The 25,674-nt window shown below is 41.4% G+C and overlaps 1 protein-coding gene across 4 annotated transcripts in view; it reads left to right on the top strand.

Moving 5' to 3' along the window:
* Positions 1-25,641, top strand: part of LOC109037269 (uncharacterized) — a 77,844-nt gene extending 52,203 nt beyond the window's left edge. For all 4 annotated transcript variants that reach the window (XM_019051858.2, XM_072296697.1, XM_019051860.2 and 1 more), the window contains 2 exons: positions 11,619-11,813; positions 19,493-25,641. In XM_019051858.2, the coding sequence (XP_018907403.2) occupies positions 11,705-11,813; positions 19,493-20,958 (1,575 nt within the window). In that variant the 5' untranslated portion in view covers positions 11,619-11,704 and the 3' untranslated portion in view covers positions 20,959-25,641. The remainder of the gene's footprint in view (positions 1-11,618; positions 11,814-19,492) is intronic.
* Positions 25,642-25,674: the final 33 nt, after the last annotated feature.

Below are 25,674 nucleotides of genomic sequence, written 5' to 3' on the forward strand. Positions count from 1 at the left end.
TGCAGAAGCGAAAATTAACAGCTCGATTTGATCAGAGTACCTAAATAGGGGAGAGTACGGACATGCCAGTAATGGACCCATAGACAAGGTACGCATCTCAGCATTCTGATACATGTTTCTTAACCAAAATTTCACATAGAACGCGATACGCACAACGAAAATTACCGAAATCAACTCCTTACGAAGATATTTACTGATTCTTGATGCGTGAATTGAAACCACCCGCTCATGAAAACTCAGTGCTCTACGTGATTCACATCGCGCGCTAAACGTTATCATGAACGTCTCAGCGATATAAAAATCTGGCAACCTCAGTCTTGACGCTTTGGCTCAGCTATAGCAAATTGCTATTAGTTTGAACAACACATGGTGGGAAATGAACATGGCTCGATGGAGAAGCTTGCTGAAACCATTGTAGTGCGCGATTTGACTCACGTAGAGCTTTGAGTTCCTTGTGAGCGGGCAGTTCAAATTCCTCGTAACCGTCTCCGTAGATTTAGGTTGAACCCTGACACCCGGTTCACGGAGAACAATAGTACTGCGCTGAGCACCAGAATTTGCACCTCAGCAAATGCGGCGGACGAGGATTTTGCTTTACCCTTCCTCAGCACATTCCTCCTGTACTTTCGCACATACTTCCTCCACTAGGGGACATGTTTTCCTGTACTCCACCTCATCCGGCGGAAGTCAAAGCAAAGTTGGTGCTCAGTGTGGTTCTATTTTTCTCCGCGTTGCGCGGGGAATCCGGCGTCGCGCGCCGCTTGTGGAAGCGTGGCTCGAGCGCCGAGTGGGAACGCGAACGGTGGGTAAGCACTCGACTCGATGAGTCGAACGCTAGGCCGGGCTGCCCGGATACCATTTCCACCGATCGTCCGATTAGACATTTCTCCGCAGGTGATAACCATAAATTTCAGCTTCTCGGAAGCGTTCCCGCCTCGATTCGTGGTTTTATTTTTCGAAATAGAACCGCGGTTCGCTCGAGGAGCTTAACGACCTGAAACCGAAGACATAAAGACCGGGCACTCGTATCTGAGAGCGCAAAGTCGCTCCGCCGTTGTGCGCCTGTGTGAACGTGTAAATGAGCGCGAGAATCCATGCGCGGCAAACGGGAATTCGATTTTAAGTCGTTCGCTTAGTTTGAGTCTTATTTCGCGTTCTGAGCTCGCTTGAAGTACATGAAACAAAAGTATCCACGGTAGTGAAGTGTTAGGGAGGTATAGTGGTGACCTTTCATCGAATAACTATCTCAGGTTAGTAGCACCCTGAAATTATCGTTAAAACTCGAACGATGAAGACAGTTGCCTCATTGCTGCCAACAATAAAACCATGTCGCAGACGCACCGGGGCCGTCACCCAGAGGGAATTTCGTTTTGTTGTCACAATGGTTGACAGTAGAGTACCCACACCGAAAAAAAGTTACGGGCTATGTAGACATACACCGTCCGTTTCGGGCTCAGAGGCCGAAAGTTCCAGGTGCTAGAGCCGTAGCTTCGATTCCTCCGGGTGCCACGCCCGGAACTTTCGGCCTCTTAGCCTGGAGCGCGGACGGTATGTCTATACAGCCTGTAGTACGGCTTCCACGGCCGGAGCTTTTTTCCAGTGTATACAGGGAGAGCACGGACAAGTGGTAATTTTGAGGTTATGGTCATGGAGCTTTTGGGGCCCAAAAGGCAGCCAACCTATGAATTCAAATTATCCGAAGTGATTTATTATTAAAATTGCTGCGACCCGTGGTTTGTGAAGCACGTATTCGACTCAGTTTTTTCTTAATTTACTCATTTTTGCGGAAGAACGCTCGTTTATGAACATTCTCGGCCATTTTTGGTTTGATGCTGAATCAAATCCACTCGCAAATATTCGCTTAATGTCGCTCAGTGGAACGAGTCTTTGGAAGAGGTCGGACATGAAATTTTTGACTGTAAAACTGCAAATTTTGATGTTTATTTGGTCACATTTGGACGTATTTCTGTCAAACGGAACTAAGCGCCAATTTGAGTTCCTTTTGAGGAATTTAGAATCCCGGATAGCGCGCGTTCTGTCAAACGGACCTAAGCGCCATGGAAAAGCATTGCTAGTATAGGACGGAATAAGCCGGACGCCCGATTCCGCCGCCAATCCAAGCCCCCCTTTAACCTTCCTCCCCCCAAGGCGCTTAGTTCCGTTTGACAGAAATACGTCCATTTTAAATTTCAAGGGGTGCTTTCAGAAGAAAATTCTATGAGAAAACCAGTGGAACCACTTTTAAAACCTCGAAATTTTCTAGAAACGGAGTTAAAGGTTTTAGAGTTTCCAAATTTTGTCCAACCTCTCTTATCGACTCGATCCAGTGTGTGTCGGAGCGAAAAGGAAACATCATTTGGTTTTCCCGGTGAGGATTACGGACTCGAATCCCGACTCCGAATGAACCGGATTAGCTGCCGATCCGGATCAAAATAGCATCTAAGAGAAGTTACCTCAGAAGAGAGCGAGACGCTTTGGGTCACAGTGGCGTGGCGTGCTTTGCGATATATCTGTTACGGGTAATCTAGTCAAACCGGGTAATGTCGACATTACCCGGGTAATGGCGGCAATAATTGACATTACCCAGGCCGTTTTGGTTAGGTTAGGTTAGGTTAGGTCCAGCCGGTCCCGTCTGCGGCCCTCCCTGACGACTGAGGGGTGCAAAGACATAAAGACGGAGCGCTCGTATCTAAAAGCACGGGGAAAAAGTGAAGCTAGGTTCGGCGCTGCGCGCTTGTGTGAGTGTGTAAATGAGCGCGGGAATCCATGGCGGCAAACGGAAATTTGATTTGAACTTGTCCTCTTGATTTTTGCACATTTCTTCTTTGAAACGTATTTTAAATTCCTAAAACGAATATACTAAGAAAGTTCGGTCTGCGTCCTAATATAATACACCTACTTTTGCTCGGTAACAGGCAGTAATCTCACATAAAGTTAGTTTTTCTTCTGCTCATGGTGGTTCTGCAGGTTCAAACAGGCCGTTACAGTTCTAGATCAACGTTACTCCCAAATGAAATTAATCGGTCGACGACGGACTGAAACTAACCTAAAGTTAAAAAAATATGAGTGTGTACCTGAATTTGGGCAAAAATCAACCTAAAATACTTTGTTTCCGCAATTTTATTTATTAGTTCCCGCCCTACATTTGAATTCAAACTTGTCCCGATTTCGCCGCCAATCCTCTAGCCAATAGTAGAGGTGATTGAGAAGGAGCTCTAGAAGCTTCATTTTTTGCTTTTAGTGCTCCGTCTTTATGTCTTTGGAGGGGTGGGATGGCGGGTATCATAACCTAACCTAACCTAACCTAACCAAAACGGCCTGGGTAATGTCAATTATTGCCGACATTACCCGGTTTGACTAGATTACCCGTAACACCTCCTACACATTTCTAGGGAAGGTCAGCAACTTTAAACACCTGTAGGAATGCTCCGTTGAGATCTCCTCTACATTACAACTTTCATGCTTCTTGCTCATCCTAGAAGTTAAATCTGACAGTGTGATAGCTAACTGATGATAATAACTTTAAGGCGAGTCATACCTATGTTCGGTGAAGGTCAGACAAAGTTAAGTTCGGTTTAGGTTAATTCAGTTCGGTTAGGTTCCCCGACCCCAAACACCCAACTTAACTTCTAAAGTTAGGTTTGATCAGGGTAAGTTAGGAAAGGTAAAGTTACGTAAGGTTTGATTGTGTTACGTATGTTACTTTGAAGCTTAAAAATTGAACATTTTTTCGAACAAAGTTGTGAGGGGTAGATGTCGTCAATGCATCGCAACTAGTGATTAATATTGTCGATACTCCCTTCAAATATGTTGGCGAGGTCAACAACAGATACACACTCTTTCATTTCCGTGACGAAACTTCATGTGTGCTGTTTATTCTCCCACAAATACGAGTACTTAGCGGAAATCAATATTGAAACAGCGTGTTTGGACGTAGGAAAAACGCCGTTGTGTGGCACTACAATCTGCGGGAAGTATATCTTGGACCTTTAAGTACCGAGAGTCTTTTTGCAATTTTCCGACAGTTTCGACTTCCGTGCACTCATCGCTACTTCCCTTTCCAAGTTCTAATACCCACTTCGTGTTTCTAAGTAAAATTAAGGGCTTTGCGGAACATCAATGAAGCATCGGGAACACTCAGTTCGTGAAAGTTGAAAATTAGTTTCTCTCTAGAGATACTTTGCAAACTTTATTTAATCTGCTCTGATTGATTGAGTCAACATATCGAAAGCTCGATTAGAACTGAAGCAAAACAATCGATCCGATAATTAAAGTGCATCTTTTTGAAGTTGCGGATCAGAAAATTTTAATTATTTAAGAAGAAGAAAAGCGAAAAAAGCCTCCTCTTTCGAACTGTGGGTTTCTAAGCTTCCACTCTCAGAGCGTTGCCGTTTTTTCTTCTACCCATCGGAAGTTTCAGTACGTAACAAAAATCAGACATTTTTAGGAGGTAAAATAAGTAGGTACAATAAACTTCACGTTTTGATCATTGAAAGTGGAACATCTCATCTAATATTGTAAAAAAAAACCGGAGACTCAAAACGCATTCCGATTTAATTTCTGATCGCTTCGTAAGATTCTTGTGCGATCCTTTTTCGCGTCTACTGTTTGTACTTGTGCTGGGTCTTGTTCGCGTCCGCGGCATGTTTACCGATATGAGGCTCCACCCCTCAACCCTTCAAATAACCCCCAAGTTGGCTGCGTTGAAAGACAATTTGAATAAATTGTTCGAAAAAAATTCGTTTTTTCGTAAGTATGTATCGGACAATCCCCAACATGAAACTTGATACCATCAAAAAACGCAGCGTGACGCGTGACGGCGTGACTTCAACTAGTGAATCAACACGGCGAATGAGATACAAATCAATGAGCTCCTAGGTCGAGAAATTGCCTACTCATGAGCATTGAAGGCGCGTATTAAGACGGAGTGACAGTCAGCTCGCGAATACGTCCCTTCAAATAGTGAATCAGCAAGGTGAATAGGATACAAATCATTAAGCTCCTCGGTCGAAAAATTGCCTACTTACGGGAATTGAAGGCGCGCATTAAGATGCAGTGACAGTCAGCTGTCAGCTAGCGAATTCAAGTTTCATATGAAGTAATTGCATTCATCTTTGGGGAAGCTAAACCGAATCAAAATTCGCGAAATTGAAGGAGTCATGTATCTTTTCAATCGCTCTGACTCTCCTTTCCATTTTCTGTCAAAGTTTTTTAAAGCCAAAAATTACAACCAACTTTATTTAAATGGGAAACTTCAAAATCTCATCAAGAAATATTACAATAGCCTAGGTATATTTCAAACATTTAAAGAGATAAGGATTGTCCGAGGGTCCAAGGTTACCTGTAATAGCCTCAAAAATTATGTGAATCATTTAAAAAAAAAAAAAAACTTTAATAAGACAATGAGCGCGCGCTCTATTACATCGCAAATTAATAAAGTTTTTGCCGGGAAAAGATTTCCTTTTTCTCTGAAAAACCAGGAAAACTCAAGAGAATTTTCTCTACCAAATGACTGGGAACTCTTTTCACGCACATTTTAAATCCAGTATCGCCAACCTGCGAAAATTCATTGCTGTTGGAAAAAAAATTTCAAGAGGGTTCTGTAACTCGCTCTTGATCAGCCTCAGTGCAATCAGGTCGTTTGGCGAGGTTTGGAGAGTGAAATGAGTGGTCGGAGAGGGATTTGGGAGCCCAGGTGTGCATCGACCAAAAACCATCAGCAGTGTCCTAACCGTTGTTGCTCTTTTGTTTGAAAAACGCTTATAAGGCCCCTGTGACATTCAATAAATATAGGAATTCTTTGTTGAGCCCGGCAACCTAGGGTCCAACGTATCTCCCCGGACGGATCCCTGTGCGCACCATCTCGAATTTTTGGCATCCCAGTTTGACACATATTATTTCTGTCAAGGGAAAGGAGCAGCACCCCGGGTCATATTTCTCGAAAAAGAGGCCCTTCGGTCCTGGAACTGCTTCTCTCCTAGGTAGACTTGGATTGCATTTTGCAATAAGGAACCACTATTTCTCGCTCTTCCATAAAAGCACGTATCTGCATAAAGAAATGAATGTCATATATATGTTGTTTCTAAAATGAGCCAGAAATAGTGGTTCCTTATTGCAAAATGTAATCCACTTTTGGAACATCTTTGGACTAATTTAAACCATGACGTGGTGTGCTTTGCAATGTATCAATCGATCTGCCTTTTAAACTTATGGAAAAGTATCGATAAACAGGGCGTCCGCAACGGGAACCTTAATGATGTATTCTTTTTTACAGTTTCAAGTTGGGATATATAGATAGTCGATCATTCTCCTCTCGCTACTGAAATTTGAACTGAGAGGATGAAAGTCACTTCGAATAAACGAGGAGTAATTTTAACTTACTGTCCGTAATTTTCTCCTGGCGAAGTTTTAAAGAAATTTTTTCTCTAAAAACCTTAATAATTTATTCCTTTTACAATTTCAAGTTGGGATATATAGATAGTCGATCATTCTCACCACGCCACTGAAATTGAACTGTGAAATAGATGTGTGTGATGTAATGAATGTGAAAATTGGCGTTGAACTTTATCTCTAACACTGCGTCGAATGGAGGAATAAATCATCAAGCCTCTTTATCGGTTCGATCTTGATGCGTTGAGTGGGCGGATTATTGAAATTGATAGACATAGACAAAGCTATAGACAAAAAAGACGAAGTGAAAATGAAGCGGTCCTAATGGTGGAAGCGGGTGGTTGCAGTGGCCAAAGGTTTTAAGTATAGACTAACTAACGGCAGCGACGAGAGGCCTTTAGTCAGTCATCAATTCCCCAAAAATGTAACCAAAAATTAGATCGATCCTCTGACCGGTAAGAAAGTAACGAAAAGTAACCATATATATGCAGACTCGGTCAACCCTCTTGTAGGTCTCAACACAGACGGGTTGATTTTCGAGTTCGACTCGTTAACGCTGGGGCGCGGAGGGCCGAAAATGAGACGGACAGGCGTTGAAGCGTGTGAAGGGACGGGGGATGATCCAGAGGTGGACATGCGAGGGTGGGCGGGTTTTCAAAGAACCAACTATTATCTCACCCCCTGGTGCGGGGAGGGGGCAGGGCCCCGCTGGACGCGTGGCCCTCCTTCAGGTGTGCAGCGCAGCAGTTGCGTGGCGTGTTTTGCGATATATCGATTGAGCGGTTACTTAAACTTACGAAAAAGAATCGATAGACAGGTGTTCGCGACGAACACCTTAATAATCGATTCTTTACCACTGCTTCAAATGGAGAGATATCGATAATCGATCACTCACGTCTCGCCACTCGCAGGGAGAGGCGTCTTTATTTTGCTCCTCTATTCAATCAATGAAAGGAATCCCTTTCTGTCTTGTATCGCGCCACACAAGGCAGAGAATGCGCGTATTTTTCACTATGAATAATCAGATGTGTCGATCTATAGCGAGAGATTCCGCGCTGTATAATCGACGCACACCGTAACCATTACTGTCGCGCTAAGGAACAACCCCGTATATGCTGCCGTGCTTAGGAAGAACGCCGTATGAACACTCGAGAGTTCCCAATTCCTTCGATAAAATGTTTATTTTTTAAGTAAGTTATGACTATTTTTCCTTTAAATTTTCAGAATATTTAGGTAAAATTGCGAACTAAATTATCTAAAAAACTGGGAGGAAAATATTTATAAGTTTACCAGGAAATTCGCGTTTTATCAAAGGAAATTTGGCAACGCCTGAAGGTTCGCACGGCGTTTTTCCTTAGCACGGCAGTATGAGCCTTCAGACATTGTCAAATTTTCCTCGATAAAGTATGAATTTTCAGGCAAATCCGAGGGTATGTTTCTTCGAATTTTTTAGAGAATTTTTTGCGCGATTAGATATAAATAATCTGAAAATGTCGAGGCAAAATATTCATAACTCCTCAAAATTAAACATTTTATCGGAGGAAATTCGGCAACACTTGAATGTTCATACGGCGTTTTTCCTTAGTACGGCCGACTACTTAATAGTAGAAACTTCTCAATTTGCCGTTTTCCAGATGAATGAACGTATCTGCGTCTCAACGTTGCGAAATTTCCACCCGTAAATGTGTATTTACAAACCTAGAACCTCTCTGTGGTTTCAAACTGGAAATTCAGTAACTTTTCTCTCATTTACAAAAGCACGCCGCGCCACTGGGACTGCACTAAACTATGACATCATGAGGTCTAGTTACACGATCAAATTGAGCCATCAAATTGGGCCTCTCATTGGTCGCATATTCACCTCAGGTCTTTTTCCACCAATTAGAGCTTCAGTTTGATGGCTCAATTTGATCGTATAACTGAACCTGTGGTGGTGTTGATCGCCAGATGTGCCTTTTTCCCTGCACAGGGGTTGATTTCCCTTGAATGACTGGCCTTGCTTCTTTGGCGCTCCTACATTCCGGCTTAAGGGAGCTGGTCATTCACCGAGATGAGCATTGAGCAAGCAGATGACTCTGCCAACAATCCAACATTTCTCCAAAAACTGTTATACCCACGCAACGTTGCCATACTAAGGAAGAACGCCGTATGAGCATTCGAGAGTTGCCAAATTTCTTTCAATAAAATGTTTATTATTGAATGAGGTTATGAATATTTTTCCTCGAAATTTTCAGGAACTTCAGATCAAAATACCAACAAAATTCTCTGAAAAATTGGAAGCAAGATATTCATAAGTTTACCAGAGAATTCGTGTTTTATCGAAGAAAATTTGGCAACGCTTGAAGGCTCATACGGCGTTTTTCATTATCACGGCAGCGTAGTTGCACGGTGAATGTGAGTGTCAAATCGAATAGAATCAATTGATACGGGAGTCGTGGGCCTTTGTTCGCCGAATCGGTAGACAAAGCGGCTGTTGTTCTGGCATTTTTGTTTGCTTTTGTCTCTTTTTTTTGTCCGGCGTTGTTGGTTGTTACCTGGGCAAAGGTGACCAGTAGGCTCTGTTCCGCTGTATGCCCTGCGTTCGCAGAAAAGCGCTGTTGCCCAGGCAGGCGCAGGTCGGCAACCCGTCTGCCTTTTTTGCGAGAAACCGAGGGCAATCGACTTTTCAGAATGAGCATAATAGGGCTCCGCTAAGTAGCTTAGTAGCCGTTTTTTATCCGCTTGGAAAGAAAGAAATCCACCTAGAAAAGAATAGGGAAAAAATAATGTAGATATATAGGTAGAGGGAAAGTAAAGGCACTCTCCAGTCCCTTGGGAATCTCTGAAAAGTACGCGCATTTCACTTACAGATTATTCATCTCCTCATTCGCGTAGTTTTATCTACGATCATGGAGCGTTTTGTTTCAAGTGAAGCTTTCACCTAAAGTTTGCCTTTGTGAACCACTTTCAATCACTCCCATGGGTGCAAACTGTTCCTCGGAGCCTAAATCAGTCGCAAGTTCAATCTCAAAATGTCCTAGTTCCTGGCAAATTGCCGCACTCCGCCGAAAGGTCAAAGCACGCATAGAGCCGAAAAATTACAATAATCAGCGCTGTTTTCTTCTTCCCCGTTTCATCCCTTCGTTTCCCGTCGAAAAACATTTTTTTATCGACAAATTTTCGCCCGAACAAATTGTGCATCTCCACTACACTTAAAATAAATAGTTTCAGTTTTCAAACGGATGTGTGACGATCAGACAAGTGCGGAATCCTGCATTTGAACGCTTCATGAGAATTACGGATAACCATTACTTTTTTTGTGAAGTGCAGGTGCTGTACTAGTTCCGGAAATTTTTAAAATGTTAAAATTCGCACACGGTAACAAGAGAATGCATAACCAAAAAAAGATGTGAAAGGTCATCCCCTAAAAAGTTCGCAGAGCAAACTCGAAATGGAAGGCTATATTAAGTCTGGTGCAAGTTTTTTTCTTGTGAGGGGGGCAAAATTTAACGTCTGACTTCGTCTCGGAGGGGTAAACCGTAACTGGGTTGTTTCACCTGTAAGCCCCAGTGCCCTTTAAAGCCCTTCGTGGAAGGGTACAACGCGTTAGGCGCGCGCGTGGGTGGTTGGTTTATCGATCCACCCCCATTTGAAACTATGGTAAAGAATCGATTATTAAGGTATTCGTTGCGAACATCCTGTCTATCGATCATTTTCCATAGGTTTGAATGACAGATCAATCGATAAATCGCAAAGCACGCCTCGCTGGTTATTGAACGATGATTTGAAAATAGGCGTGATTGTCAAATTTTTAACTCGTTAAGTACGTAATAAAACGAACAAATCACATCACTATTTTTTGTAACGGCCGCGCGCGATTTTCCTTGTCAATTTGTGGCTTGCTGCCTTTGTGGCTTGTGCTAGCTTCATCCCTCAATAGAATGTACATATTCTGTTTTTTGCTTTATATCGGTTATAATATCGTATAGTGAACCCGACTAAATATTCTTTGCTCGTTCATTTTTTTTCTTCCCTCTACGTTCGTTGAGTCATGAAGTATTAAAAACCCAATCGAACTGGTCCATCGATCACCGAGCAGACAGTGACGGCGCATTTTTGTCGATCGAGCATCAGAATTTGTCGATTTTTTCCTCTGTTTTTCTTTTTTCCAGCGCCCAATTAACACGGAATCAGGGCCCCTTGTTCCCAACGGTGTTTTCTGAGAATACCGGAACATTCTACGAACATTTTTTGTGATCGGGGTTCTAGTCACACTCCATGAAAATAGATTCCTGTTATCGTGATGATGAACAATTACCTGAACTATCATGACGTCTTTTTCCGAGATATTGCTTCGACAATTTTTCAGGAAAATCGAATACTCATTATTTGTGTAATTTTCTCCACTAACTACTTAGTCTTGTTTCAACCTTTGGACCTCGTGGTTTTGCTCGTGTTTCACGAAAGTTGTTGAATACTAATTTTTGAACACCTGATAACCTTGGTAGATCGGGGATTTCCCTGAACTCAAGAGGGAGACTTTGCCATCTTTTCGCTGGTAGGCACAAATGGAAAAATCACAGTGCTCCATTCAAGAATTTTGCACATGTAGAAAATGTCATAAATCGTCGCTCCTTTCAAGAAAGAACGTAACTGTATTTCAATGTTGCCAAATTTCCCTTCGTATATTGCTGATTTTGGACTCGTGAGTTGGCGAATTCTGATTAACCTATTCGTCATTTTTAGCAGGGACTTCATTCCAAATTTGCCTAATTGACTCAAACAATTTAGAAATATAAAATAGAAATAGAAATAGAAATCACTTTATTCGTTAAAACTGCGCAAAAAGGCTAACAAACGGGTCAACTTAGATTAAACTTAATACTAACATTCAAAATTAGAAAAATGCATAATAGTTAAATTAGACAATTCTTCAAGTGAATTAGATTGAATAAACTTCTACATCAGTCCTCTAACTGCGTAGAATTCTTACTCCACTAGAAATTCAGTGATCAATTTTGAGAATTTTCGCAATTCTGTGTTATCATCAATTTTTAAATCCTTTAAAGGAAGTGCATTGTAACACAGTAAACATTGCTTTACATACTCGCTTTCTCTCGGTGTTATGAACTTATTTTATTTCTTGCGTTAAAATTGTGCTGATCTGATAAATTTGATTTGATTGATTACACGAATATACATACACAATTAACTAAGCGTTGATTTTTTTTTTGTGTGTGTGCGAACAGATTGGTGGAACGCGACTGATGAGGGAGGCAGGTCGGACAGCGGCAAGGCTCAGGCGTGAAGGGACGACCCTTGGCGGGAGATCGTGATGACCCTGCTCCAGCACCTCAAGTCCGGACCCGGCCCGGGAAACGATGCTGAAATCTCCGAAATCCTCCGAATGAAAAACCAAAAGCGCATCCAAAATGTCATGACAGGTAAAAGCTTTTTTCCATTTCCGCTAATCGCCTCCGCACCTCGCCGTGGAATGCCAACGCCCGAATGGAGGATTTGCACGCGAATATTTTATCGCTTTGTCTTGTGAGAGTGCTTCAAGAGCTGATTTCGCGGTGTTTTTTGTAATTTTTTTCTGGTATGGGAAATAGTGTAAAAACAGATTCAAAAATGAGAAAATGCACCGCTCAGTGACGTTATCTGGCGACATTTTCCATTTAAGTAAATGTATTTTAGTGTACATTAGTGTACATTAGTGAGAGGGCAACGAGATCGAAACACAAAGGGTTGAGGGTTTTCGAGGTCTCGGAGAGAGAGGGAGAGAGAGAGAGAGAGAGCAATTGTACCACATTTTGCAATTTGGAACTACAATTCTTGGCTACAATGTATGTGCCATTAGTTTCTCTAAGCTCGTAAGTGTTTTTACGGATAAACCAGAAATTGTAGTTCCAGTGGCGTGGCGTGAATTGCGATGTACCGATTGTTATGTCATTTAAACCTATGGAAAATGATCAATAAACAGAGTGTTCGCAGCGAACACCTTAATAATCGATTCTTTTCCATAGGTTTAAATGGCATAACAATCGATATATCGCAATTCACGCCACGCCACTGGTAGTTCCTAATCGCAAAATGTGGTCCAATTCTGCCGTGTGGAATAAAATGCTGCATGTGCATTTGTGCAAATTTCCTCGTATAGAATATTACAATCAAGAAAAATTGTGAACGTTTTTCCCTGGAATTCTCACAAGGGCATGGATTAAATCGCATTAATTGGAATTCTCTGAAAATTTAAAAGGAAAAATTTCAAAAGTTTTCCGGGAAATTCGACTTTTATCAGACGAAATTCTGAAAGGCTCGAATTTACCTTTGACTTTTTTCCGTACATTGTGTTTTAAATTTTCATTTGTTTCGAAAGAGACTTCTGTTGAATATTTCTATCGGCAGAATTACAGTTGTTCCAACCCCCACTTATTGTTGGGAAGAAAGAGCAATAGGACCTCGCATCATAAACTCTCAACTTGTATCAAAGCTTTCATCAGAAAATCTCTAAATCATCATTCATCAACCATTATTCGTCGTTCGTTTTGCGAAAAAATGAAATTCCATTTCAATGTTGCCAAATTTCCCCTCATTAATTGGATTTTTACCAGAAGAATCTTCGGCATTTCTTGCCGAAAATTACACTGTTTTTTCCTCTGATCTCATGCCAAAATCAGATAAATGTTGAACAATAAGTAAAACGTTGGGTGCTGAAAGGGTATTTCATGGTTGCGGTGTCTCAATATCTTCACTGCTTAATTGATATTTTAGAGGGGAAACTATTCCATGAATTTTTTGAAATTTTCTATTTTCAGCATTCTAGAATCATGAAAGGAATTCAGTAAAAGTTTCAACGGATTCCATTCAATATATTTGCTTCAATGGGCCTGTTGCAAACTTTTGCTAGAGCAAAACTAAGAAATGTTTCTTATAGATAATGCCTCAAAAATCACGATGAGCGCATCGGCAAACTCTGAAATGCACTCATAACTTCACAATCTGCGTAAGAAATTTGCGGTTTTTTGAGCTTCCCGCTTCAAAAACGATACTACGGCACAGGTGAACATTTTGTATGAGGAGTCGTACCATCGTCGGCAATAATCATCATAGCCGACGCCAATCCGCCAAAACACGTTTGATGGGACGAGATAACACCTGAACTGGATTAGACCAGATAACAATCGGTGTGTTAACGTTCATATTTTCCACGCCCGAATGGATTGACCTTGAACTCTCCTTGAATTACGCACGGAACTGCGTGCAAGCGTCGGCCATGATGAATATCGCCGACGATGGAGCGACTCCTCTAACAAAATGTTCACCTACGCCGTAGTATCGTTTTTGAAGCGGGAAGCTTAAAAAAACGCAAATTTCTTACGCAGATTGTGAAGTTATGAGTGCATTTCAGACTTTGCCAATGCGCTCATCGTGATTTTTGAGGCATTATCTACAAGAAACAACTCTTATTTTTGCTCTAGCAAAAGTTTGCAACAGGCCCATTATAATGTATAAAATGTTAGCGGAGATTCAGAGACACCGCAACCTAGAAATGTCCTTTCTGCATCCAGCGCTTCAATTGCAGAAGTATATTCTTGTGAAACAATGAATATCTTGAGTCAATTTCACAACTTTGGAATGAAGTTACGTTTCTCCGTCCGGGGAACGACGTACTGTCTCCAGTGGCGTGGCGTGGTGTGCTTTGCGATATATCGATTGATCTGCCATTTAAACGTATGGAAAAGGATCGATAAATAGGGTGTTCGCAACGAACACCTTAACAATCGATATTTTACTACGGTTTCAAATGGGGAAATATCGATTATCGATCATTCACGCCTCGCCACTGATCGTCTTATAAGTTGGAGAGTTTCCTAATAATTTTTCAGGGAATCTGATCTCTGAATTTTCATAACCACCCTGTATTTCTCACTTATTCGTCGAGAACAGTCGGATGAAAATGGGAAGTTTTTTTTTGTCGTTTCTGCCAGGAGCCTCGTTCTGAGAAAGTATGGATCGGTTTTTCACGGGAAAGCGGTTTCGTGAGCGACGCAATAAAGATCACTCAGCCTCCCGAGTCTTGTACCCACTTGAAAAGCTGGAGCCAGTGGCGTGGCGTGCTTTGCGATGTATCGATTGGTATGCCATTTAAAACTATGGTAAAGAATCGATTATTAAGGTGTTCGCTGTGAACACCCTGTCTATCGATCCTTTTTCATAGGTTTAAATGGCAGATTAATCGATATATCGCAATTCACGCCACGCCACTGTTGAAAAGCTAGAAGCCGCGCAGGAGCTCAGGGTGGCTTATTGCGTCACGGATTTTCAGAAACCCATCCGGTGGCGCGCTGTTGGGGTCGGCTGCCTAGCCGTTTTTAGCGACGGAATTCATCTGCGTGCTTCGTTCCCGGGAACTCGAGGTTTTCTCTATCGAGAAAAATGCCCCTTTCGATTCTCGACGGGGCAAAAAAATCATTTTAAATCAACCGGAATGAACCACCAAGACCAGAGGCGTTGTCTTCCTCAAAATTTAGAGGACGCAGAATGGACTTATTTATGCTATAAGCAGGGTTGCGACAGTCAGGGAATATCGGGAACACCGGGAAATGTCAGGGACTTTTTAAAAGTCAGCGGAAACCTGGAAATGTCAGGGAAAATGACGAAAATGTCAGGGAAAAATCCTCAAGCCACCTTTTTTTTGCTCTCTAAGAAAGGTTTGACGTTTCGAACAACCAGTTCGCCTGAAAACTATTTATAATTATGTCGTTTTAACCATCTGGCATATCTTCAATTGTCAGGGAATTTCACCAAAATGTGTCGGGGAAATCAGAGAAATGTCAGGGAATCTCACCTTCTAAATTCTGTGGCAACCCCTACAAGGAACCAGAGACGGGTGGGAAAGAAGGAGTGTGCTCGTCAATTAATTGAGGGCCGTAAGAGTGAATGGGAACTATAAAGTGCCAGTGACGTCAGCGGTCAGTGACGAGCTCGACGGTTGTGCGTCGTAACTCATGAGCCCTAATTTTTACGTATTGAATTCAACTCTTTTTTCTTCTTCTTTATTTTTTTTGTGAGCATTGTTGCGAAGAGACTCCTCTCTATAACGCCTCTGGCTCTCATTTTTAGTTTCCCACTGTGCTTAGAACTCTTATTTTATAATAAAAATAACATGGAGAAAACCCTTCGAGGTGCAAAATTATGGAAGGTAAAGTTTTTATTTTCTGTTTATTTTTTTCCCCCTTTAGTGTTATACTTGATCTCTTTTTACTTATTTTTTCAAATTCTCCCCTCGAAAAAAACTTCATATCAGCGGCGTGGCGTGCTTTGCCTTTTATCGATTGATCTGCCATTAAAACCCATGGAGAAGGATCGATAAACAGGGTGTTCGCCACGAACACCTTAAAAGTCGATTCTTTACCATAGCTTCAAATGGGGGAAGTATTTATGACCGATCATTGCCGCCTCGCCAGTCGCCACTGCTTCAGATACACGGAAAAAAAAATTGCTGATTCAACAATTCAATTGTTAAAAACAGTGAGTGCAATGTTTCAACGCAGATTTTACAACAAAAAAATGCTACTTTAACCACATACAACACACAATTAAACCACGGGGGTGGTTAAAGCATTTTTTTGTTGTAAAATCTGCGTTGAAACATTGCACTCACTCTTCTTAGCAATTGAACTGTTGAATCAGCAATTTTTTTTCCGTGTAGCCAAGGAATTCCAGCGTAGACTCGAGATAAGCGGTATTGCCTGATCAATACTGGAAGGCGTATTTCTTAGAGAGGAACTTGCGGGAAGGAGGCGGAGGGGTGGGCTCAAGAGCGGCGGCGGTGGTGTCATGGGCGGAAAAGTTCAAGTGAGGGCGAGAGAACAAGGACACATTCGCATCTGGGGCCGTTCTTGAATTTTCGATCCCATCTTCCAAGAAACGCTCCCCGTTCGACTCCACGGAAGCCATCTCACCCTTTTTTCTCAAAAATCAGCGTTGCCGATCTCCCCCCATACAGGGTTGCCACAGTCAGGGAATACCGAGGAAACCGGGAAATGTCGGGGAATTTTAAAAAGTCGGAGAGAACCTAGAAATGTCAGGGAATTTTGAAAAGGCAGAGAGGACCTGGAATTGTTAGGGAATTTTAAAAAGTCAGAGAGAACCTGTAAATGTCAGGGAATTTAGAAAAATCAGAGAGAACCTGGAAATGTCAGGGAATTTTGAAACGTCAGAGAGAACCTAGAAATGTCAGGGAATTTTGAAAAGTCAGAGGGAACCTGGAAATGTCAGGGAATTGTGAAAAATCAGAGAGAACCTGGAAATAACAGGGAATTTTGAAAAGTCAGAGAGAACCTGGAAATTTAATGGAATTTTAAAAAATCAAAGAGGACCTAGAAATGTCAGGGAATTTTGAAAAATTAGAGAGAACCTGGAAAAGTCAGGGGATTTTAAAAAGTCGGAGAGAACCTGGAAATGTCAGGGAATTTTGAAAAATCAGAGGGAACCTGGAAATTTTATGGAATTTTGAAAAGTCAAAGAGAACCTAGAAATGTTAAGGAATTTTAAAAAGTCAGAGAGAACCTGGAAATGTCAGGGAAAGTGACGAAAATGTAAGGGAAATATTGTTAGGTCATTTTTATTCGCTTTTTAGAATGGGTTTGACTTTTGGAACAATACATTTTGCTTGAAATCTATTTCTAAATATATCTTTTTAATCATCTGGCTTTGCTTAAATGGTCAGAGAATTTTACCAAAATGTGTCAGGGGAATCAGGGAATTTAATTTTTTAAATTTTGTGGCCCACTGTGGTCTAATTTTTCGACTCAACCCAATAAAAAGTAGCGCTAGGCACTGAACTGAATTCTGCCGTGCTAAGGTAAAACGCCGTATGAAACTTCAGGCGTTACCAAATGTCCTTTAATAAAACACGAATTTCCTGGTAAACATATGAATATTTTTCTTCCAATTTTTGTATAATTTTGTTCGCAATTTCACCTGAAGTTCCTAAAAAATTTGAGGAAAAATATTCATAACTTGCCTCAAAAATAAACATTTTATCGAAGTAAATTTGGCAGCTCTCGAATGTTCATACGGCGTTCTTCCTTAGCACGGCCGAATTGAAAACTGCTTATATTATAAAATGTTGCATAGGTATGTTGAGATAATGTGCACTAAGGACTAGAAAAACTTATTCATCACTTTATGAAGCAAATTTTAAACGGAGCATTCGTTTCCTTATGATCAGAGAATTATTTTGTCTGCAGTCAGGAAAATAATCAAAATTTCAGTCTAAGTAAGAATATTTGACTATTTGCCTAGGCATGTAACCAGATGCCTGTAACTTGCACCATATTTTGAAAGATCTCGCGTTCGGTGCTCGAAAAAACACTCCATAGAAAGCATGTCCCTGAACTCAGCGTCTGACGAGAAGAATAATCGCTCTAAAGGTCGTCACAGCCGAGTTTGAACACCCTGTACGTATTTCCGAAAATTGCTCAGCTTCATCACTGATACCGCCCCGCGGATATTTCCCTCTTTTTCGCCCCCCCCCCCCCCCCCCCGGTTCTGGTTTTCCTCTTTCGTTTCCCGCGTCGTTACGGACGGAGCTTATTTCATAAACTCGCCGCTCATTTTTCCAATAAATATATCTTCATCGCCGTCGTCGCTCGAAAAATTGTGGCTTCCCGGAACTGTTGATGCCGCCAATCCGCCTTCGTGGCAGCTATTACTTCATTACCAGCGAAGACGGCGCTCGGAAATTATTTCGTCTATTCACTGGCTCTCCTTTGAAGGGATCAGGCTACGCCCGATGGCGTTTTCTGACTGAGAATGTGCGGGGCGTTTCAGGGTCAGCGCGTCGAAAAAATAGATACGGGCTGTCTAGACTTACTGTCCGTTTCGGACTCGGAGGCCGAAATTTCCGGGTGCTAGAGCCGTAGCTTCGATTGCTCCGGGTGTTACGACCAGAACTCTCGGCCTCTGAGCCCGGAACGTGGACAGTATGTCTATATAGCCTGCAAGTACGGCTTCCACGGCCGGAGTTTTTTTCAGTGCAGACAATACTTTATGGTACAATTTTATTTCCAAATCATGAGTTGAAAAACGCTGACTCCGCGAGTTTAAATATTAGAGCCTAACACAGAGCGGAGCGGCGTGTTAGCAGCGCAGAACGCGCACTGGCGCCTACAAACCTAACGGGATACTTCACGCATTGCGCAACGCGTGAAGTATCCCGTTAGGTTTGTAGGCGCCTATGCGCGTGTCACGCTGGTTGCCTGCCGCGCCGCAACGCTTTAAGCAACTTTTTTCGCGTCAGTGGCGTTGCACAGTATCCTACAAGATTGAAGGCGCACGAAATAACTAGCTAAAGGTGACTTTCAATTTTGACTGCATCTGTTACTGAAAAATGTTTAATTTGGCATTGGAGCGTTTCCTAGGCTCCCGCTTTGGTTTTCATCTTATCATATCCGTACAGTGTACACATGAATATATGTTTTTATCTGTTCTTAGAGTCTGTTCAACAGAAATACAAACCCTCTTACATGCGATGAACCCAATATTACCACCAAAATTCTAAAACTCTTCACCTCTCTTAATTTAAAAATCTAAATTTTCGTTTATACTCCCATTTTCAAAATTATCTGTAAAGACGTTAATAGCCTGAGTCGCTGAATGTCTTAAAATTTTCTAACTAACTAACTAACTTTTTCATGACTTGATTCGTGAATGAAATGTTTTTAAGAATGAAGGTAGCATTTATTTTTGAGGTGGTTCCTGCCATTTAAATGAGAAGAAGAAAATGTGGACATAATATGTCCACATATTCATGGTTGGACCTTAAATCATGTGGACTTAACGAAGACTGGACTTTACGTTTAGTGGACATTAATAGCGGTGGACTTTTATTTAATGGACGAAAGGTAGGTGGCTATGAAGTCCTGGAAGCTCGAAACCACCCGCTTCCACCAATAGGATGGCTCCATTTTCTCTTTATCTATCCCTTTGTCTATCAATTTCAATAATGAGCCAGCAGGGAGACTTAGGGTTTTTTTTTAAATAAAGTTAATGATAATCTTCCTATGTAGATACTTGAACGACTCGACTAACGTGGACCTTACTTGTGTTGCAGGCGGCGGAATCATCTTCGACAACACGTCCAAGATCGAGAAGGAGGAGAAGCCCTCGAAGACGACCTCGGTGCTGATCAACGGGTTCGACAACGACCTGATCAACAGCCTGTTCCTGAAGAACCTCTCGCTCGAGACCTGCGACAAGGGCCGCGGGCGGAAGAGCTGCGACGCGGAAGGCGACGAGTGCCACCTCCCAAGCTCCCTGGCGACCGAGTCGAACCCCCTCAACGACAGCTTCCCCCTGTTGAGCGGCAAGAGCCCCCTCCAACCCCTCCTCTCCTCGCCCCCCATCCAGGAGAGCGACGGGATCCAGCTCAGCTTCCAGAGCCCCCCGCGGAGTCTGAGCCCTGACCCCGCGGAATCGGACACAACCGGTTCCAATGTCACCGAAGCTCCCTCCTCGGTCGGGGCTTTCCCCGAGCGCTTCGAGGAAAGCAACCAGTTGGACTTCATAGATTTGTTCAGGGGCGAGAACCCCTTCCTGCCCAAGTTCGAGGCCGACACGGCGACGAGCGCGGAGACGTCGCTGAACATCTTCGACGCGGACACATCACAGAAACTGGCCGAGCTCCTCTTCGACGTCCGGCCGAGCTTCAACCTCAAGTCCCCGTTCTCGACATCACCCGAGTCCAACGACGAGTCCCTCAGATCCAACCTCAACGATCTCTCGTCGCTGGAGAAGAACATCGCCGACAAGGACCCCTTCGCCCCGGTCTCGGGCGACGCGGCCAAGACCGTGTTCAACATCGCCCCGGCGGCCGGCCCCGCCTCGGCTCTCGTCAAGTTCCCCGGGAAGCCGGGCAGCAGCGAGTCGGTGGACCACAGCGAGGACAATAATCTCAGCAGTAGCGGGAGCGAAAGCGACGCCGAGAGCGTCGACGTCAAAGCTCTGGACAAGGCCAAGACCGTGAACAACATCCAGATCCTGTCGAATACTCTCAAGTCGCTGAAGCTCTCCTGTTGGTACTACGAGAACCTGTCGCACCTGGAGGCCATCAAGCTTCTGTCCTCGACTCAGCCGGGCACTTTTCTAGTCAGGAACTCGAGCGATTCGAAATTCTTGTTCACGCTCTCGATCCAAACCTATCGGCAGCCTACCTCGATCCGGATCCAGTACAACAACGGGAAGTTTTGTCTGGACTGCGAGAACAGCGTCACGGAGACCATCCCCAAGTTCAGCTCCATCATGGACCTCATCGGCTATTACATCAAGTTAACCAGCGACACGATCCACTACATCAACAACAACGTCGTCAACGAGAACAAACAAGTTCTCATCGACGAATACGGGAAGATATTCTCCAACATACTTCTAACCAAGCCGCTTTACAGCTCCACCAAGGTGCCCAGTCTCAAACACCTGACGCGCGTGAGTTTAAATAGGTTCAAAGAGTTCGGCTACTCTTACAAAATACCCTCGGAAGAGCTTAGGAAATATATGAATGAGTATCCGTTCACAATTTAATACTTATTTTTCTGATCGAAGCAGCAAGATGTTCAAGGCGGTCTTCCTGGTTTAAGAATGTGGTATGCATGTAGACTGATTACTTCATTTTGTTACGTTGAGTTAGAGAGCTTTTTTGGGATAAAATGATGCGCTGCCCAGGTGTAGATCTAAAGTTAGGACTTCTTTTCTTAAAGAAAATCAGTCGGATGCTGGAATGAATCCGGCAGGCTAGTTAGTATGTTTCAGTGATTTTATCATTTTATTAGGAAAAGGGAACATAGCTAATCGATTAATATGCATTGTCTCCACACTGCTAATCAATCTGTCCATCAGTTTTGTCGAAGTGATGAACTGTGTCTCCGTATCACAAAACTTACAGTCATCGATTTTGCTCTTGGTACATCAAATTTTTTCAAATTTTGAAGCCTTCCTGTGCATTTTTAGTTTGATACTGCGTAAGTAATAAGTTGATTTTAGGGGTACAGTTTTTTTCTGTTTTCGTCATACTTAGAAAATGTGGGTATGACTTTTTGAAACAATAAACGAAGCACTGAGTTTATTTTGTACATAGTAACAACTTTATCATCGTTCTTGTAGATTTTTGAGGTCTTGCCAAAGGCATAGAATTCTAAAGAAGCCTTTGAGAAAAGCAATTACTGATTGTTTTTGTTTTTCAAGGGAACTTCTCACATTTTTAGGAGACAATTTAAGTAGTGACTAAGAATCAAAATGGGTATCTAGCGGCTCTTGTATAAAGTGAACTTTAACTATTAACCGGATTACAATCCCTAGGACCCCCCCCCCCCCTCTTGAAACCCCCTGCCTCCGGAACAACCACAGATTCTCCTAAATTCCTTGAAAAGGGAACTGATAGCAAAGCTTCAGTTCACCAAAATCCAAATTTGTTCAAGTGTTACTGATTGAGAAGGCTTACCAAACCTATCTATAAAATGCTGCCCTCACTAATGAAGATGCACCTCCATTTGATCGTTGTAAATCTTTGGCTAAAATATTTCTTTCAAGATAACAACAAACTTTCTCCTGCAAATGCCTTTATTGTAATGATTCATTTTCACATGTAATGAATCATCAAATTCAAAGGAAATTGCTTCCAAGATTTCCTATGTTAAACATAACTCCAAGGCAACATTTTAATGTTTTCGTGTTGACTTGAAATGTTTGCTGAGCACGGCAAACCAGGTTGGACTGCGTTGATACGCTCATTTTCAGTAATCCTTGGTATCTGCTTACCAAATAAGTCGCAACACATCAATGTGTTTTAGGAAATTTACTATTTTTACTGGAATACATTAGTTCTTACGAATGTATTTTATATACCTATTTTGTATTTTTTTATACAAGAGTTCCCCCTCTCCTTAATTGTACTGCTGTTTAGAGTAAGGAGCATAGATATTGCGGTGAAACCATCCGCAATGGTAACATTTACCAAAGTATTTTGTTTATCTTCTAAAAATTGAACTGTCCTCTTTTTGTACAAAATTTAATATTTTTAATTTATATCTACTTACGCCACTAGATAATACTTGTTCCAAAAATTTTAGGTTTAGAGTTCAAGTTGGTTTATACTGGATAGGTTATTATTTTTTCCTTGATGAGCATGTAATTTGTGGTTTCTTCTTATTTAATCTAAGGCAGTGGTTTCCAAGTTAAGTACATACTTTTCAAGAAGATAATACAGATTCTAATCAGAATGTAATTGAATTGAAAGAACTACCCTTTTTCCCCAATTTATTATTGTCATCTTGTCTAACTTTTTTTTAGAAAACTATGCTGTGAAAGAAAGGTATTAAAAAACACCAATGTCTCCCACCTTTCTCTCACTAATCAAATTGTGACTTGCTTTTCTTGCGCATTTCTTTCCCTGAAATCCGTACAGCGCAGTAGCAGTATTATGCAGAAATGTTTCTCCTAAATTTAATCAAAATGTTCCTCTGTCTGTCAATGCGACTGAGTCAAAGATACAAAATTCCACCGTAGACGAACAGACTGAGGTACAATGTCAAAATTTAGTCCCTCCCCCTTGTTTTCCTCTTCTTTTTGGAAAATTGAGAAAAGGAATTCACGACAGTTTGGAAACCACTGTAGTAGACACAAGTAAAAAAATTGCTAACTGTTGTGATTTTTTAAAATTAATCTCTATGCCCTCCTCAAAATTTGATTGAAATCCAGAGGTCAGATGTATATTGAAAGCTTGCAGAGGGAAGATTTAATTGATATTCATCGAATAGTTCTGTGGACGCTTCAAACAGCACATGTGTTGATCAATGCAAAATAAGAGGCCAAAATTAGTCTTAAATAACATCCTACCATGTGTACCTGCAAAAACATGAGGTAAATGTAATGCCCATGGGTTCAAAGTAGGTGATCAAAATTACTCCAAATTTTGGTCTGTAAAAGCCATAGGACATCAACATACCTACTTAATCCTAATTGGTTGAAGGCCGGTGATAAGCTTCAGGGAATGAAGATTATTTAGGCGCTGTTGGCACAGAGCATCCTGTAAATGTGTTCTAATCTAAGAAAAAGTGTTCAAACCATTCCTGTAGTCAGCCAAAATTGTAATTATCTCTTGTCTTTTATTTTGAATGTAAAAGTGAACCACCAGACAAGATACAAATGCATTTCAATGTGTGTTCCCTCTTCGAAATTTCACGTAGAACACAATTTGTGCAACTTAAATTAGGGGCACGAATTCCCAACCAAGATATTGATCGCAACAAATTTGAATTGCCCGCTCACAAGAAAAGTCTGAGTCCACTTGAATCTCATACCGGTCCATAACAGTTCTGGCAGGTTTCTCAATAAGTGAGGAAAAAAAACTAAGAAGTGGCCCGAACTGTATGTTGTAACAAGCTCGAATGCATTGAAAAATGTTAGTATCTTGGTTAGGACTTACTTTCAGTAATCTTATCGCATAAGTTTGTGTTCTATGTAAATTTTGATGCGAAAAAATTGTTCACAATGCTTAAATTAGCAGCTAATGTAGTGGTCCATTGGCATAAAAATGAGGATCTTCATTTTGCATAAAAATGAGGAACTTCATTTTATTTTCCTCAATTTGCAATCTTTGCTTTTAGTGGTATCAATGTGAGGTTGATAGAAAAGTCAAGTAAGCATTAAATACTAATCTTGCCATTCGATGTAATCAACTAAGTTGGTTGTAAACTAAATTCTCGATGTGCATAATCGTTCAGAGCTAATCTTATGATAACCTTGCACCAAAAGTCCATTCCAAAGTTAGTCCCAGGCAAAATCATTTCAGAATGAATTGTTCTGCAAGAGAATTATGTGATGATGCTTCAGTTCATGAGCATCTCATCCTTACTTTTTTTAGAATTTCTCTTTTGTATGGAAAAGATGAGACCAATGCATCATCCCTCACACAAAATCACCTCCTGCAATGCTTCATACTTTTTAGTTTGAATGAGGAACTTGTTAGCAATGTCAGACATTTTTTTTCGCTCAACATTTTTACCCTCTTCAAAGTAAGTAGCTCTGCATCCCCTCATCTATAATTGAACGTGTACCTTATTTGTCATCTCCTGCTCAAAGAAATGTATCTTGTCTGCGCTGTTTCATTTTTTTTTGTGAAATTTTTATTTTGATGGGTGAAGCGTGGCACTAATTTTATGAAAATTTTAGTCTTTTCTCTCTAGCGCAAAGAAAAATTACTGAAAGTTTTGAGGCCTGTTCAGCACCATTGAGATACGTTCCTTTGTGCAGGAGGCGACGTATTGTGAGCGACAATTAAGGAGCTGGATACACCAAGGGCATTTCTCTGACTACTAAAATGGACTACAACACAAGCTGGAATCTATTTTCCAATGTTGATAGATATACTCATTACTTCTCATGATGTTTTAAGCATAAATTTCCATTATTAGACTGCCCTAAACCGATTAATTGGTGAAATGTCCCTGTTGCAACCAGCATCTCAGTTTGTCAATAATTCTCTGCATAAAATTGAGACTTTTATGTACCTCACTCAACATTATCCAATTCACAGAGAGCTTATTCAAATTTCTACTTAAAAATTTCCTCTTAATATCCTTTAAGTCTGCACCTGAATTCAAGCGTGTTGTAAGAAGTATTTAATTTGCAAATTTTGTGAGTGATCAAAAATTTAAAGAATTCTGACCGAGTACTATAGTTTGAAGCCCAAAGGATTGAAATCCTATTTTACTAATGCAGAGTTTCTTTCAGGTTGATGTCTAAATATTATCACCAATAATCACAAATCTACCTGCGTGTAAAACTTGATAGCCATATGTTACTCTGTAAGTAATTTCACGCAGAAATTTTGAGTCAGGAAATTTTCGAATCAGATAGCAGGCAGTAGTGTCATCAATATTTTCTGTTGTAATTAAAGAGACCAAAATGTACGGTCCTTTTTTGCCAAAAGGCATGGCATTAAATGTGAGGAATTTCCTTCAACTTGAAACTACAAAACCTGTTCCAGTGATTTTTATAATAGCGTACCTTCATACGTGTACTACCTCTAGTGCTTTAAGCATACTGTAGTTATTCTAATTTCTTCTAAGCATTTTTTTTGCTATTTCCGAAATTCTGTGGCTCTGATCAAAATTGTTTGAACTCTCGGCAACCTACTATTGATTTGTAGTTATGTTTTAGTCATAAACTTTTTAACCTCTCAAAATAAAATGATTTGTTGAATTTCAACTCATGTTTTTCTCTTAAAAAGATTTCCTTCCA

This window comes from Bemisia tabaci, chromosome 2 (assembly GCF_918797505.1).
Source record: "Bemisia tabaci chromosome 2, PGI_BMITA_v3".
In the NCBI taxonomy this organism is placed as follows: Eukaryota; Metazoa; Arthropoda; class Insecta; order Hemiptera; family Aleyrodidae; genus Bemisia; species Bemisia tabaci.